Raw genomic sequence first — 16748 nt, 5'->3', positions numbered from 1 at the left:
AGCGGTCCTTCATTCAAATATCTACAGTTTTTTTTTTCCAAAGCCTGCTTTAAAAAAACCGAGGACATAGATCTTGGTTCTGACCTCCACCGTCTAAATTTAGCGCAGGCTTTGTTAATTGCTTCCTTAGCAGTTGATAAAAATATGTTTCCGAAAATAAACTCCTACTGGGTTTCTCTTTTGTTCCACAGCGGTGGCTCTTTCGTCGTCTCAAACCAGAAGTGTTGGATTAGCTCGTGCAGTCTCTTGAACTCTTCACTGAACCAACTGTTCCACAACAAATAAAGCTCTGGTTTACACAAACATCTATGGCTCTTTGCACAGAACTTTGTCAACATTGGTGTAACATATGCATTTTGACTGCCTGAGGACACAAGGCAGTAGTCTGACTTCTTTAAATCACTGAAGAAAAGCATTTTAATTGATTTTATTTTATTTATTTTTTTTTGAGAATTTAATAGGTAACTGGTCTGAAGAACAGAATTCACAGGAATTATAACACAGTAGGTTCTTCACTCACCGTACAGTCTGATTCAGCAGTCATAATTTGGGGTATAAAAAGAAACTATATGACAGGAGATATTCATTATCCACGTTTAGGAACTAATTCATGGTCTAAATTTTTATCGAAAACAACAGAAAATGTTGTAACTCGCAACAAAAGATGATGACTCTGGTCGAAGTGTTGAATAAAGTGAAAGTTGCGATTCATTTTTCTTTATTTAAATGAAGCTTTTCGAGTTCATGCGGATATATATCTCATGTTTACATAAAGGAGAATTCTTCAGGGCACAGAGATAAATGACAAGACCATAACCGCACATGAGTATTAATGTTCTTTGGACATCCAGTGTTTGGGAGAAAACACTCAGTTATGAGTTACGCTAAAGAGAGTAATAATTCATACAAGTGTTGGTCTCTTTGATCTTTTGGATCAAAGGAATAGCCCAGCTTCTGACGTCACTGTTAACGATTCTATACACGATCAGCAAACGCGATGTGTTCCAACAGCGCCCTCTGCTGGAGGCGAGTGAGTTGCAACGTCAAAAGCGTGAGCTGCCCCCTACTGGCGTGTCAGAGTTCTGCAGACAAACTCCCTAATGCGAAGCAGCCCAGAGAGAGACGCGTTAGTCAGAGCCAGATGGCTGCGTCCTCACATCGCCAAGTCAGCCGCGCACCAGACTCGTTTAGGTTTTATTTTATAGCTCTAAACCAAATTAGTCCCAATGAAATCAAAAGCAAATGCTGGAACTCAAACCAGCAACAAGCACGACAGACAAACCACAGCAAAAACTCGCCGTTGTGGAAACAGCGGTGTCGTTATTTGTCCGGTAATTATGGAAAACAGTGGCGTTTTCCACCGCAACCGCGGCAGACTGAAGTCCAGGGTTGACTCAAAATAAGGTGTTTGTAAGTCACGTTTGTGACAGTGTTAAATAATCAAGAAAGAAACGTGAGAAAAGACAAACGCCTTACTTTAACAGCAGCAGTGTAATAGAAAGAAAGACCACTAGAGGGTGCTGTTTAGTGAGTGGAGACAATCCACACAACAATGAAGATGAAGACTCTTAATTCTGTTTCCTCTTATTCCAAGATGAATCCCACCTCTGACTGCAACTGGGGTTGGACTTCAGGTACCGGTCAAGATGGGATTACATAAGCAGAATCCTTTTCCTGGACCAAAGGTTTCCCACTGGCGCCGGAGAGCGTGATGATGAAAGGAAAGTTATTATCGGGGACATGGTGTTCCTCCTGTGGTTGAGTTTGACCTCAGATTTAGCAGCATGATGCCGCGGTGTGTCTATGTTGGAGTCTGTTTGGAAGCCTCCTCACAAACATCTGTTCTCGTCGAAGTCTTTCCTCCTGAAAGGATCAGATGAGATTAGATATGAAACACCTCCAATAAAAAGCACAGTATGTCAGAGACACGGCCGGATACTTGAATTCGAGGAAAGCCTGTATGTTGAGCATCTCATCAGCCTTCTGTTCCACCAGACTGAGGTAGGACATGATGTTATTGCCGTTGATCCCTGAAGAGAAGCCCAGCTTATCCTCCAGCACTTGGTGATTGCAGTCCACGTTTGCGAGCGTGTTGTTCAGCTCTGTGAGAAGAAAGAGAGGCACAACGTTTGAGCGAACCTCTTCAGGTCACATTCCCGACAACAGCCCGTCTCACCTGTAATTATACGATTCAGCAGGTATGTGTAGACGCTGGTTTCCTCCTCAACCTCGTCAGCTTTGGACTTGGTGACTTGTATTTCATTGTCTATGTCTTCCAGCCTTTGTTTATAGCTCTGGTCGCTTTGCAGACTCGCCTCGTGGAACGTCTCCATCTCTGTCTGGAGCTGTGTTGTGGCAAAATCGGTACATGAAAGTACACACATCAGTAACTGGCTTCCTTGTGAGATACAAAACTGTATACGCATATATTTATGATATAGATATGCAACATATATCCTTCTTCTCATACAATATCTCCTGATGAATACCCACACTACTCAGTAGTAATAGTACTCACTAGAACTACTGCTACCACGTCTGCTACTATTACAACAATTCCAATATATTTTATTTATATTTAAGTGTCTTTCTCAACACTCAATGGCACGTTACCAAGTTTAAAGGACAATAAAAAGCAGATCAAAAACAAAGTTACACTCAGAGAGAAACAGTTCAAGGGAATATGTGACACAAAATATACATGTTGGGATTTGAAATCTGGAAGAGAGTTTGTGTTTACTGCTACTGCAGCTCTTACTATACTACTAGAACTACTAGCAGCGGTATTAGCAAGGACATATATAAAAGCATGTGCGACATTTGACTGATTTTGTAGTTTATTTTGGTGTGTTATTTCCTGTTAGTGCTTCTGGAGTTGTCGGAGCTGGACCAGAGAGTTCACAGAAGTGAGGAATACCACTGTGGTGTTTCGCACAACAATACATTTGGGCACAAAAGGCAAATGGCCTGTAAATGTTGTTTATTTATTTATTTATTTCCAATGGAAGCTACAGCATTAGGTCACACTTTTACGTGTGTTTATTTCGCTAGCGCTAGGATTAGCTTAGAATAATGCTTGCGGACTGTGTGAAGCCGTGCAGCAAAAAGTGTGTGTGTGTGTGGCCATACTAGCTACTAGTGATGGGTAGATGAGGTTTCATGGCACAGTATTGAATTGTTGACGAGGCTTAATAAAACAGTGTCCTGATTTTCAGAGGCCACCAGATGGCGCTGTCTGCTCTAAATTGTTAGGGCTTGAACAACTCATTCAATGAAACCTCACATCTTGTCTAAACCAAGAGCGCCATCTAGTGGCTTCAGAAAAACAGGACACTGTTTCGTCAGCTCTGCAGTACTGTTTCATGATGCCTCACCTACCCATCACTACTAGTTACCAACCTACAGTACCTTTTCGGCCTGTCCTCAAAAGGTTAGGAGGATTAAACGGCAGTAAAAGTAGTTCATTATAATTGAGTCTTGGTTAAGGTTAGACATTTGTTTTGGATTAAGGGTGAGAGGCTGGGGAAAGGCAGTGAGAGGTCTCAAACACAAAAATAGCAAAACAAACGTGTGTGTGTGTGCAAAAAACAACCATCATAATACATGGCATTGCCTCCAATAACAAGTCTGGAATTTGGATACGTGGTGAGTAAATAAGTTAATATAATGATACTATTTGTCCATTAAAAGTTTTAAAAATGTCTCTTTCTTCCTAGTGGGAAAGAGCAGTGTGAGGAGGAGTAACATACGCTGAGACTCACCTCGCTGATTTGTTCTTCCACCACTTGAATCTCAGCTCTTATGACCCCGACATGATAGCCCACTTCCAAAATCCAATCTCTGTCTGCGGGTAAACCACCACAACAGCACAGCGGGATTCAAGTCAAACGGAGGAGGGGCAACACGTCGCGAGTGTGAGGGATGGAGATGACCTACTGGAAAAGAACCTGCTGGCCAGCGTGTCCTGGCTCTCTTCTCCCGTCACAGTCTTAACATTAGCAAAGGCCTCCTCCAGAGACTCCAGCAACTTGGCCTCAGCGAGCAGCTCCTGCTCCCTCAGCGCCGACGCTGAAACACAGTGCACACAGTCACTGACCACTTCCAACTCCACTCCCACAAACGTTTGAACCAACTCCTACAAGTACATCTTCTACTCATCATAATGCTATACTACTACTTCTACTACAACTACTGCCTCCACCAATACTATTGCAAGGACAACTTCTACTCCACATGCTACCACTACAAGTACCGCTAAATGTTAATCGCGAGTTAACTCAGGTTCAGTGCAATTCATTGAGATTCAGATTGAGATCTACGGGCAGCCCTACTGATAGCACTAATACTCACAAGAGTCCGGGATATAACTCAATCCGTCTTAAACATCTGTGGCGTGTATCACCTTTTTTGTCGTCCATCTTGTGTCGAAGCTTCTTCTTGAATTCAAACTCCTTGAGTTTGATGTCGTGCGTGATGGCCTGAGCCTTCCTCAGCTTGGCGTTGTACTTGGCGACTTCTGTCTCTGCTCTCTCTCTCAACATGAGCAGCTCGTACTGAGCCACCTCCCTGATGTGAAGGACAGTCTCAACGGTCAACATGGCGACCCAGCGCTGCCTGGGACAGGGGTGTCATGCCTACCTTGCATCGTACGCAGCTATGGACAGTTTCATAGTTTGACTGGTCTGCTTTTTGACGTCTTTAAATTCCTGCGAAAGACAAGGAGTGGCGTGATCTTCAAATGTCCTTCACTTGATGAAGCTCTTAATGTTTCGATTAAAACACCGCAACAAGTGGACTGGTTATTCTTGTTTGTTTATTCTAAACATTTCATGATTTAAGTTTTTTTAAGTGAAGTAAAAAAAGACATTAGTTTTTTTTACTGTGAGTATGTCTTTGTAAGGGCAATCCTAAAATGTTATTATTTTAGTTTTTGATATAATGCAATACTACTACTACAACTATTACTACTACTACTAATAATAACAAAAGTTATCTTACATCGCATTGTTTGTATTCAGTTGATTACTTTGTATAATTATTATATATATATATATATATATATATATATATATATATATATATATATATATATATATATAGTGTTTACTACCATTTTTTGTAGTCTGAACATTTCTGCTGCCTTCCATGTCTTAATTCTATGTATTTATTATTTTCAATGTTTGTTTTATCCTGATTTTATAGTCTATACAGCATTTTGTGATGATCTTGTGTTGTCGTTTCTTAAGTGCTTCATAAATAAATATGGTATGGTAACATTACAAATATTATTAACACATTTTAGCATCAAGATAAATTTCTTATTTAATTTTTTAATTTATTTAATATGCATGTTTGTTTGATCATACAATACATATACCACTTTACTTATAAGTGAACTGTATGTATCATTTTTATCTCCATGCTGGATTTACGATGCTGTTAAAATATTCCATTTGTTGCTGCGCAGTTCGATTTACATGGCAAACTACTGTAAAACAAGGAAATCCCACTCTGACCTTGTACAGCGAGTTGCCTACATACTGCCGATGACCTCGCTCAAACAGAAGATTCTGCAAATCAGCTTTCAGGTTGTTGTTCGTCATCTGCTGTTTATGTAACTTGGTCAAGGCCTGGAAATAACAAAGGCTTTTAACCCTCGGAAAACTGCACAAAAAAACCCCACTGTCATGTCAACACTGTAATGTGAGGCTGCCTCTCACTCGGTGCAGCCTTTCTTCAGCCTTTCGTAGAATCTTCTGCCGCTCATTCTCCGTCCCGCCAAGAGGGATCTTTTCTCCTTTCTTCTGCTTCAGCAGCTTCAGCTCCATGACTGTAACCTGGTCACATGACGCCGCAGGACAGGTGAGAAAAGAAAAACTGACATGACTAAGCACTTTCTTGAAATGATGGACCGGTCGAACTGGCACCAACCTCGCGTTTAAGCTCATCCTCACACTTCTTTTCTTTCTCCATGTCGTCCAGTACTGTCTGCAGTCTCTCGATGTTTCTGGTGTCCAGTTTCTGCTTGGTCAGAGCTCGACTGGCGTCAAGAATTTCCTTCAGCCTGTGTTGCTCCTTCTGCAGCATTTTGGTCTCCTGCCTGCAGAAAAACACAAGAGTCAAAGCTCAGTTTAGATCGGATTTCTTCTCCGGAGTAAACTGTTCCGTCACGTTCACTGATGTTACACCAGCCGGAACACATGTTTTATTTCTCTCTTTAAATGATCAACATATTTTGAACCCTAAATCCATCAGGTCTGAAGTCTCACTCCAGCTTGAAGATCTGCTCCCGGATGTGGATACTGTAGGACTGCTGCTCCCGTTTCATGACCCGGAACTCTTTCTGTAGTTTGGCAGTCTTGGTTTCTGTGGAATGATCAGTTCAAATATGAGTGGCAGAATAAGACATTTGCTCCAAACAAATCCATACATTACCATATTCATCCAGCTCCTCCTTGCTGCTGTCAGAGCGCCTGACAGGCTGGAGGACAAACTCACTCGGACCCTGGGACTGAAACGGAAAAAAAGTACTCAGACCTCAAGTTATTGATCATGGACTAGGAGCAGAGGTGAGCAGCCCAGGGGCCACATGTGGCACTGTGCCTGCATTTATGTGTCCCTCATGAGCTGTGGAAGACATAATTGATACTTGAATTTTATTCTGTTTAATTTGTAATCCACCACAGCTATCAATGATTATAATGGATTCTCAAAGTAAATGAAATGTTTAATGGACATTTTAACAAAATATCTTGCTCCTTGATAAAATAAAATATACCTTAAAAAGTGTTATGTTGCCAATTTAATGTGTATAAAATGAAACAAAACATGATCAAATTACTTATACTAATAATTGATATATTAGGACACAGAGGTCACACAGAACTCTTCATCTTCTCTCGGTTTTATAAAACCATACGATAGAGACAGAATGTGAGTTAGACATTAGAATATTTTTATTGAGTTTTTTTGGCTTGTGGGCCCTTCACAAGAGTCACAGTATCTGTGATAGGCGATGCTGAAACTGTTAACAACAGAGTCGAGCCTTGTTTTCCAGCAGTAACTCCTTGTGGGGACCTCTCCTAGGCCTAGTCATGGTAAAACAGTCTTCTAATCTAATAAAATATAATATAATATAATATAATATAATATAATATAATATAATATAATATAATATAATATAATATAATATAGAGCCATCCAGTGACACTGGGGGAAGGTTGAGGAAGTGACGGTCCTGTGAGGCTTCATGAAACAGTGTCCTTATTTTCAGAGCCCACTAGATGGCACTGTCTGCGGTAAAATCTTCAACTTTCAACAACCATTTCAATGAATCCTCACTACATTTTGAACCAAGAGCGCCACCTACTGAGCTCTGAAAATGTGGATAGTGTTTCACGAAGCCTCATCAGCCCATCACTAGTTCAAAGTGTTCCCAGATCAAGATGTTCCAGCCACTTCTCCTCAGTGTGGCCGAGCAGCGGCTCTACCTCTAGTCTCTTCCTGACTAAGAGGGAGAGTGCAGCCACCCTGCAGGCTTTAGATTAGATTAGATTAGAGTGGCTTTAGTCTTCTCTCAATGGGAAGCAGTAATGTTAGAGACACGCGGGGAGCAAGGTCTGGGTCTGTGTCCAGTTCCGCAAACTGAGCTCAGATCGGCCGATGACAGTGTTTGGATGGATGACTCCTCATTTACCTCTAAGCTAGGTGGGTTGACGCTTGTGTTTTTGGCCCGGGGCCCGGTGACTCTCAGATCCGGATTCATCGTTAGAACCTCCAACGACACAAGCTGGTTGAATGAAAAGATTCCAATTGGACAAACTAGTTTTGTGTTTTCCTGCCTCCTGCTTTTAATAATCTGCATGGAATATTTGTAATGGTCTCGCCTTTGATCATCGTGTTTGACTTTCATCCACCACTGGACTTAAACATCTTTGATTTGGACCGGTTGGAGTTCAGTCAAAAGACATGGCTACACTCTTCAGAGAAGATAGAACTTTATTAATTGCTTGGCTTGGCTCCGGTGAGACGTGTCTGTTTTTAAATTCATGTTTTTCTTGTCATGAAACAGACCACACTCAACACCAGCGCTTCACCATCCTGAGCCTGCTGGTTTGACGGCTTTGACCTGCAAAGATACGAGCAAGAAACAAGCAAGTCAACCCGATGAGTCACGTTTGTACAGGACCACATGAGCGTACTGTACAAACCTCAGTTAGACAGATGAATCCTCCCAGATGAATGTTCTCCATCAGTGACGGGAGAATCCTCATGATCAGTTTCCAGACTGAGACGGAGAGACACAACCATGTAACACACTCACACAAGGGTTAAAAATGTGCTTCATGGGGGCAGTTGTTTTACCCCACACAGAGCCACGTGATATAGAGATATGTGGTAAGGGACCAACAGACAAACAAAGCCATAATATGATCTAAACTTAAAACAAATATTGGATTAACAAGGAGAATATGGAGGACAAAAAAATAATGCAAGAATGTAATTATTCCACACAAATAATAAATAAATAAATCGATGAAGGTGTTTGAATTTATACTTTTAGTGTTGAACAATAAAAAAGTTAGCAACGGCACCTGTGCAACAATTTTTCGAATTTCATATTTTTAAATAAAAAGCAACAAATAGCTCACCTTTTTAAAGCCCCTTGGAAGTCCACTTTCTCCTGAGATGCTTCAGGGTTTTGTCCATGAAGGAATCTCGATGACACTCTAGGGTTGTAGTCCTTTGTCAGGCCCTGCAGCAGTCGAACATGCACCTTTGTCATCATTAAAGTGTTAAAATTCTGATTTGTATTTCAGTTTGGAACAAAACTGAAGCCCATGAACAGATGAATCCTCTGGAGCTCAGAAAAATGCTCCAAATAAAACAGGATACTGAGAATGAATGAATATTTGGCATCATTTTAGACTCATTAGAAAAATCTTTTGTAACCTGCCGAAAATGCTTTGACACCGCTCCATGTCGCCCCCTTGTCCAGAGCCTGGAGTCTGTTATCACACTGCACTATGGACGTCCAATATACTTTTAGCATGTTACTGTTAGTATCGAGTGATTTTATTTTCCACTCCTAATAATCCAGACACTGTAGACCATTCTTGTTTCCATGTATAGAATTATGATGAGGGAGCCATCACTCTGAATTGATGGAGACACACTACAGCCAGATTCTAGATCAGGGGTCTCAAACCGATCCATAAAGGGGCCACAGAGGGGTCAGGTTTTGGTTCCAACCAAACAAGCAAACGCTGTCTGACCAATCAGGTGTCAGCTGAAACAAGCAGCACCAGACTGACAAGCAACCTGCCAACAGTCTTCCGACACCTGAATGGTGAAAAGGTGGAACAAAAACAAGGATCCATTGCAGCCCCTTCAAGGACCAGTTTGAGAGCCCTGTTCTAAGAGTGTGACCTTGTAGTGGAGGAAAGCCTGGATGCTCAGCAGCTCATTGGTCTTCTGCTCCACCAGGCTGAGGTACGATATGATGTTGTTCTCATTGAGGCCCGATGAGAAGCCCAGTTTATCCTCCAGCGACGAGCGGCCACACTCCACATTAGAGAGGACGTTGCTCAGACCTGTGGAGAAACAACAAGTCACCATGCGTGGGCACACTTCTTCATGAAGAGAAGCATCACTTCCTCACCTGCGATGATCTGGCTCAGAAGTTCACTCATGACTTTAGACTGGGCGTCATCTTCCTCCGCTTGCAGAGTGGTCTCCTTCAGCCGGAGGTCAATGTCCGCCAGGGAGGCGGCGAAGTTTTGCTTCTGCTGCAAACGCTCCTCCTCGAACTGCGTCATCTCCTCTTGTATCTACGTTTCAGATGAACGAGAGCCTCTCACTTCACTTTCTCCTCCAGGTTGACTTGAGCCTGTGGAACGCACCTGGCTGATTTGATCCTTCACGGCCTCCGTCTCAGTCGCTTGCTCATTGACGTAATTGAAGAGTGCAAAGTTGCGATCTTCGACTGTAGATTTGATGGAGAGACCAAGATATTAATATGATTCCCTCGTAAAAGTGACGTGAGATTTTGACCAACCCTGAATGAACCTGGTGGCCACGATGTCCAGGTTGTCTGCTTTCGTCAGCACCAGGATCCGGGTGAAAGCTTCCTCCAAACTCTCCAGCATCTCTGTGGTGGGCTCCATCTCCCTCTGCTCCTCCAGGTCTGACACTGTGGCAGATATTAAGATGATCACTGCCATGTCACAATGCTGAGTTGTGACACACAAACCACACAGACAGGTCAGCACCAATCCAAGGCTGCAGCACTGAACACTACACCACTGCACAGGCATTTCTCATTTAAGTTGAGCCCTTGGACTCACAAAAAAAGGCGTTTAAATGTAAACTATTTCATGAATTCTTATCAATAATTGGTGTATTTCACTCTTGGCACTTTGAGTTTGATATTCCATTCAAAATGGCATTAATAAATACACATTATAAACTTGATTTTAACTCAACTAAGAATAACTTTGACTTATGAAATCACAAATTTTCATTTAATATATATAATTATATAATAATATAACATTTATTTCAGGCGATATAATTTGTGTTTAATATAACGGGAGTGTAACGTGCTCAAAAGAACAGCAGGTGGTAGTAATGTTAGGAGCTTCGGAACGTGAGAGAATCAACATTTACTCAACAGAAACTCAAACTAGGTAGCAGAAAACCAGTGTATTTTTCCATTTCCTCTTTGTTGTAAGTCACAATTTTATCACTTTTTGTTGATATAAATTCTAATTGCTGAGATAGAACATGAGAATTGAACATGACGTGTTGGTAATTTTCTTCAGTATTGATATAAGGATAAACAGACGGGGTACAAACAAAGACCAAAACGTGGTTGTCTGGATTCAGACTTCATAAACACAGTTAGGGTCACACATCTAAGGGTCCTCTGGGAGAGACAACTCCCTAAACCAGCAACATTTACTCACCAGAGACACACGAAAGGTGGTTTATATGAATGATGTAATTGTGTGTTGTGTAAAATGTCTTACGTTGTCCATGCCCCGCCTCCTGGCTGCTCATCTCTCGGCACTTTGTAGTCTTGAACTCCTTCAGGTTAAACTCATGCTCAGTGACCTGCAGCTCCTTCATCTCCGCGTTATACTGGTCCAGGTCCTTCTCCGCTTTCTCTCTCATCATGTTCATCCTGGCCTGAGCCTCTAACCTGAGAAGCAGAGCCATGAATGACTCGCAGAGGCATGCCACCTGACACGCGAGCGGCCTGCACATCACCTGGCATCATAGGCAGCGGTGGACAGTTTGATCAGCTCCTTGATCTTCACCCTGATGTCCTGTAGCTCCTGCAAAACACCTGCTTCATTTTCTTGTGTTCAGAGCGTAACCAGGGAAGTGGAGCGACTCTGACCTTCTCAAGCTTATTGCGCAACTGTTGGAAATGGTCTCGCTCGATCAGAAGACTCTGCAGGCCTCCTTTTAGGTTTCTGCCTTTGCTCTGCTGCTCGTGTAACTTGGTCAGGGCCTGAACAAGCACAAGTGAAACCAGGAATCTACTCCACCGTCTGCTGAGAAAAGGGCTTCATCACTCACTCTGTCCAGTTTATTTTCCGCCGTGCGAAGGGCCTTCTGGGTCCGGCGCGCCTGGTTCCTCTGCTCCTCGGTGGTGCTGACCTTTCCCTTCCTCTGCTCCGCCAGCTTCCGCTCCACGTCCGAGACCTTCGCACACAACAGACTTCAGCTCCACACCATCCGATACATGGCTCTCAAGGTCACTACCAAAGTTACTAAACACCTCTGAGGAGCATTTGAACTGTTCAGCTCACGTCACTGCCGGTGCATTAAAGCAAGAACTTCACCTCTTTCTTGATTTCTTGCTGCAGCAGCCTCTCCTTCTCTAAGGTTTCCAATATCTGCTGGAGACTGTCAGTGACCTTCTTCTCCTTCTGCTGTTGGGCTACATGCCTGCAGGCTCCCAGGTTATCGTTCAGCTCCCTCTGTTCTCTCTGGAGCGTTTCTATCTCCTGCCTTTATTCAAATGAAACAAACAAACAGCAATAGAACTCATTTTCATGCGCAGTGATTCCCCTAGAATCTTGTTGACACATCGGACGGCTTGTTGACTTGCCATGGTTCCCACAGGCCAGTGGTCATGCTGGGGAAACACTGACTGTACTCACTTCTGCCTGCGGATCCTCTCTCTGGCCTGAGTAGTGTAGGACTGCTGCTCTCGCTCCATAACCCGGAACTGCCTTTGCATTCTTGTCAAGTCCAACTCTGTGGATGAAAACAAATACAATATAGCTGATAGGAACAGATGTGTTTATCTATTTTCAACAGCGTTTACCATGTTTATCCATCTTGATGCGATGGATCTTCAGTTTGGAGAGGACCTAAAGATGAATCAGATGAGTGTGAATACGCACGGTAGCAGGTCACTACTCTAAGAAAATTTGCCAAGACTGAATTCATTGTTTATTATTAGAGCAAAAGTTTGTTTACATTTTGCTGACCTTATCATGGAACAATGGCGACACACTTTTCTTGTTACTGTTCATAATTAGACACAAAAATATAAACATTGTATGACACGATTTTAAAAATAAAAAGCAAAATAACTCGACGAAAAACGACATTGAGTCGTCAATGACACACCAAAACATGAGCTCAATATTTGAAAAGAAGTTTTTCACCTCGATGAACCTGGCAATTCCGATGTTTAAAAAGTGCAATAAAGTCGGGCTAATTGTTATTTCGAAGCAACAAACTAACACACAGGTCAAACCATCAAACCAGGGAAAGTAAGTGAGGAAAAATAAGCGCTCACCAGACGGTATTTGGCCCAGGAGTCACCGGGTCCGTGAAGGTGGCAACACTACACTGTTGCTAGCAACAGTAGTTGCAGGTGGGAAAGTGGCCCCGGAGTTTTGCCTGGCAGGCACGTTCCGCTGCCTTCGGCAAGTAGCTTGTGGTTATGCGTTTCTTTGATTTAACGTCATTGATACAGAATCAGATCACACTGGGAATTCAGACGTAGCTACTGTTGAACGCTGCGCATCGCGTCTATTCCGCTTGTGTCCCGGATGTCAGGGAAAACAAGGCTATTCAAGTTAACGAGGGAATCTTTTCGTTTCTTCCTCTTCTTTGCTCTTCATTGAGGCTTTTCTTCCTTTTATTCATCTATTTATTTTAATATCGCACTTGCCCTTCAACTCGTCTCATTCAGTTCAACATTTAGGTATTTTGGAAAAGGGGTTCAGTTTGGTTCCTTAACAGTGGTGACAGTGAAACTGTAATCCCCGCAATGGCCACTTGATGGCACTGATGTCTAATAAACAAACAGCGCTATAAAGGCGTCGCACATAAACGCATCTCGACTCTAATAGAACGATATTCACCTGATGTCGCGGGCTCCTTCTGGTCCTGGGTGTCTCCTCCCGGGTCATGGTCGTGTGGTCCTTTCCAACAGACTGAACTGAAAAACGCATTATAAACAACAAGGTCAGTACAAGAGCAACAAAAAAGGATTTAAAAAATAAAATTAATAACATGAGTTAATACGAACTAAAACTGTTAAATGTTAAATAAAATTCAAATTGATGTTGTGTTATTCTGGGGTAAACAGTTGCCGTTGGATTCCTCGGAGGAAAGGAGTGAAAAGTAAAGTGAAGGTTTTCTGGAAGTGGAAGGACAAGGTGTCAAAACCTTCATTCCGTATTGTGATAATTGAAATCATGTTGTGTTTGTCACTCTCTCACGGCGGCAGCCAGGATTTTGAGAGCTCAGGCTGACTCCTCACATCCTCTGGGATAACAATAGGATGAGATGAAAATGAGACCCACCAAGTCATGCAGCTCCATCTCTGCTGAATCATTCCTGATGGAGGATTAATCAGCAGGCCTTCAGGTGTGTTGCTCAGGTCACACGCTTAATACACACGGTCGTCACACAACAATCTCAAAACACAGGTTGCGAATGGGAACAAACAAGTCTATTTAATTTAAAAGAAAACAATGAATTATCAAACTAGGAGGCAGAATATAAAACAAAAAGGAAAAAAAAACAGTGTATTGTTTAATTTCCTCTTTGTTATGAGTCACTTTTTGTTGCCGTAAATTTTGATTTCTGTGACAGAACATGAGAATTAAACATGATGTGACTGATAATTTTCTTCAGTATTGACTTTAGGATAAACAGATAGGGGTAAAAACAAAAAAACAAAACGTGGTTGTCTGGATTCAGACTTCGTAAACACAGTTCGGGATCTAAGGGCAGAGGTGATGAGGTCCTCTGGGAGATACAACTCACTATCGATTTTCAAAATCGATCGAAGCTCCACAGATTCCCAGATGCAACAAAGTAGAGTCCGTAGAAATGTATTACATTTGTAACTCAGATGTGGAGCATTAGCATTAATCCAAGGAAACAAACCTGAGCAGAAACATTGTTGAATGTTCAAAGTGAGGCAAAAGATATCTGGTTCCTCAAAACCTTATAATATGTATCAGTGTGTTTCTTCCCGTCTGACTTTTTTTTAATCATTAATATTTAGAAATTTCAAGTTCACACATGAAGGATCCTCATTACTGCATTGTCCTTTCCCTTCCTGCAAAGCTAGACTCCAGCAGAGTTAGTTGGAGCAGCTTGCTGCAAAAATGGTATTGACTGTGGTCTGTAAACACCACCAGCGGATTTCAGAAGGAAATCTTTTTCTATGGTAGAGTAACACACTTGACAGCGACTTTCTTGGAGAAAAATGCCTGCTGTGGGCCTCTTGCTGTGGGCCACGATCATCATCCTATACAATGATTGCTCCCACTCCTGCATCACATCTGCTTGGAGGACTAAAGGATGGGAGGAGTCAAACATTTTTTCCCTGTCAAGTGTGTTGAAACCAGAGCGGCTGGTGTCCTGGTGGAGCCACAACAACCTGGAGCTCAATGCCCAGATGACAGTGGAGATGGTCATAAACTTCAGGAGAGTAACAGTTTCTCTGTCCCCTCTCATGTTGGCTAGTTTACCCAGGCCTATTGTAGACTCCTTCTGCTTCCTAGGAACCACTATCACTGAGGACCTCAAATGGGAGCCAACCATCAGGCCCCTCATCAGGAAGGCCCAGCAAAGATTGTTCTTCCTGAGGCAGCTACGAAAACTACGACTGCCGACGAAGTTGCTGGTGGAGTTCTACACAGCCATCATCCAGTCCATCCTCACCTCCTCTATCATTGTGTGGTGCAACAGCGCAACCTCCAGCTACAAGAGCAGACTGCAGCGCATCGTACGTTCAGCTGAGAAGGTGATCGGTTGCAGTCTGCCACCTCTTCAGGACCTGTATGCCTCTAGGACCCAGAGACGTGCAGGTCGGATCAGAGCCGACCCTTCTCACCCTGGACATGGACTGTTTGTTCCTCTTCCCTCTGGCAGGAGGCTACGGTCCATCCAGACCAGAACCTCGCGTCTCAGGAACAGCTTCTTCCCCTCGGCCGTCAGACTGTTGAATTCGTGAACAGCCTTGTTGTTATTCTATTTATTTATTTATTTTTTTTTTGTCAGCACTTTATTCCAGAACACTTTATTACTAGTTGGTGGGCTCCCCACTGACCATGGCAATAAATTGAATTCTGATTCTGAACTGCTCCACTAGAATTGGGTTTTCAAGATTGTTCAAATTCTCTGCAAATTCCACAGGCTTGTGACTCATTCCTTTTTAATCTTTCAAAATGGTTTACAGTGTGCTTCTGGAACCGACCCGTCTGAACGGAGTATAGCCTCTTAAACTGGTCTTCCCCACCAGAACACAAACCTTTAGTCCACTTTCTTTTCATGAAAGGGCTTTACAAGATGAATAAATCCGACCAGAGTTTGTCAATTTCCATCTCCTTTAAAACAATGACACAGCTCTCCTTCACCCACTCTATTCACATTTGTTTGTTCCTACCAAGGTTTCATGCCCTTTTTTTCTTTTAACTGAATTGCATGGACAACATCTGGAACATCCCCAGCATCTCACACACTTTCAGACACGGCCTCGGAGGCTCCACTGCATCTGTTCCAGCTCCTGATGGCAGGTTGAAGCCAAACTCATGACCAACCTTTTCTTTTCATTTGAGCGGCTTCCAAGCAGGAATCTCAACTAGTGAAATCCATGCCATGGTTATTTCCAAATAACCACATGTCTTCTTCCATCTATGTTCACTGGGTCTTGATTTGATAGCAATCACAACCGGCGCCACTCAGCAATCAAGCTTCCCACCAGCTGCTGCTGAAAAGCACCATGCGGGTAACATGACCTCTGGTTTTGGTTCTGCCGTCTTACCATCCGTTTTCTGGAGCTTTTTGAGCTCGATCTAACTTTGTTTCTTCCTTTGTTTCCTCAGTTCAGCTGTGAGTCGGACCACCGGGTGCTTGTTTGCTAGCGTTGATCATTGTCTGTGCCGTGCGTGTGTTCTGACCTCCACCATATCCTGTGTTCCATATTTATTTCTGTCGTCCTGTCTGTTTTTGTTCGTGTATTTGTTGTGTTAATAAGCTAACACAACAAGCAGCCCCTCATCTGTCATCCTCCATCCCAGACGTGTGGACATACTACCGTCATTGCGACTGTGACTCTTGAGGTTGAGGACAGTGCAGGGATGTAACCAGAAAAATAGCTGAGAGTGAATGAACACTGAACTCCCACACAAATGGGCCTGAACCAAGCCTGCCACTACATTATCCAAAAACGGCAGCCCCCGGGAGCTGCTCACTGCTTTCCT

General features: G+C 42.8%; 2 protein-coding genes across 5 annotated transcripts; both read right to left on the bottom strand.

Moving 5' to 3' along the window:
* Window positions 1-412: 412 nt before the first annotated feature.
* LOC128760741 (outer dynein arm-docking complex subunit 1-like) lies at window positions 413-7828 on the bottom strand. Its single transcript, XM_053868381.1, has 13 exons — window positions 7697-7828; window positions 6436-6511; window positions 6270-6366; window positions 5932-6100; window positions 5721-5837; window positions 5517-5630; window positions 4639-4706; window positions 4403-4566; window positions 3937-4068; window positions 3762-3844; window positions 2177-2345; window positions 1940-2102; window positions 413-1863 (listed from the first exon to the last, which is right to left on the bottom strand). Exons 1-13 carry the CDS (start codon window positions 7763-7765, stop codon window positions 1830-1832), a joined length of 1455 nt encoding a protein of 484 aa, XP_053724356.1. The 5' UTR covers window positions 7766-7828; the 3' UTR covers window positions 413-1829.
* Window positions 7829-7848: 20 nt separating this feature from the next.
* LOC128760740 (outer dynein arm-docking complex subunit 1-like) lies at window positions 7849-13020 on the bottom strand. Of its 4 annotated transcripts, none has more exons than XM_053868378.1 (16): window positions 12821-12836; window positions 12507-12543; window positions 12341-12386; window positions 12174-12270; window positions 11853-12021; window positions 11587-11712; window positions 11405-11518; window positions 11272-11339; window positions 11031-11203; window positions 10058-10192; window positions 9903-9985; window positions 9662-9830; window positions 9430-9593; window positions 8652-8755; window positions 8211-8287; window positions 7849-8128 (listed from the first exon to the last, which is right to left on the bottom strand). In XM_053868378.1, the coding sequence occupies exons 3-15, from the start codon at window positions 12351-12353 to the stop codon at window positions 8212-8214; spliced, it is 1491 nt and encodes a 496-aa protein (XP_053724353.1). In that variant the 5' UTR covers window positions 12354-12386; window positions 12507-12543; window positions 12821-12836; the 3' UTR covers window positions 7849-8128; window position 8211. The 4 variants fall into 4 exon arrangements, with proteins under 4 accessions (XP_053724353.1, XP_053724351.1, XP_053724355.1 ...); XM_053868380.1 differs by having other exon boundaries at window positions 7850-8128; window positions 12496-12543; window positions 12821-13020; XM_053868376.1 differs by lacking the exon at window positions 12821-12836 and having other exon boundaries at window positions 12507-12666.
* Window positions 13021-16748: the final 3728 nt, after the last annotated feature.

The sequence above is a fragment of the Synchiropus splendidus genome, chromosome 6, assembly GCF_027744825.2.
Source record: "Synchiropus splendidus isolate RoL2022-P1 chromosome 6, RoL_Sspl_1.0, whole genome shotgun sequence".
Classification (NCBI taxonomy): domain Eukaryota; kingdom Metazoa; phylum Chordata; class Actinopteri; order Syngnathiformes; family Callionymidae; genus Synchiropus; species Synchiropus splendidus.
Note: the sequence above shows the minus strand (reverse complement) of the source record. Positions and strands in the feature narration are given on the sequence as shown.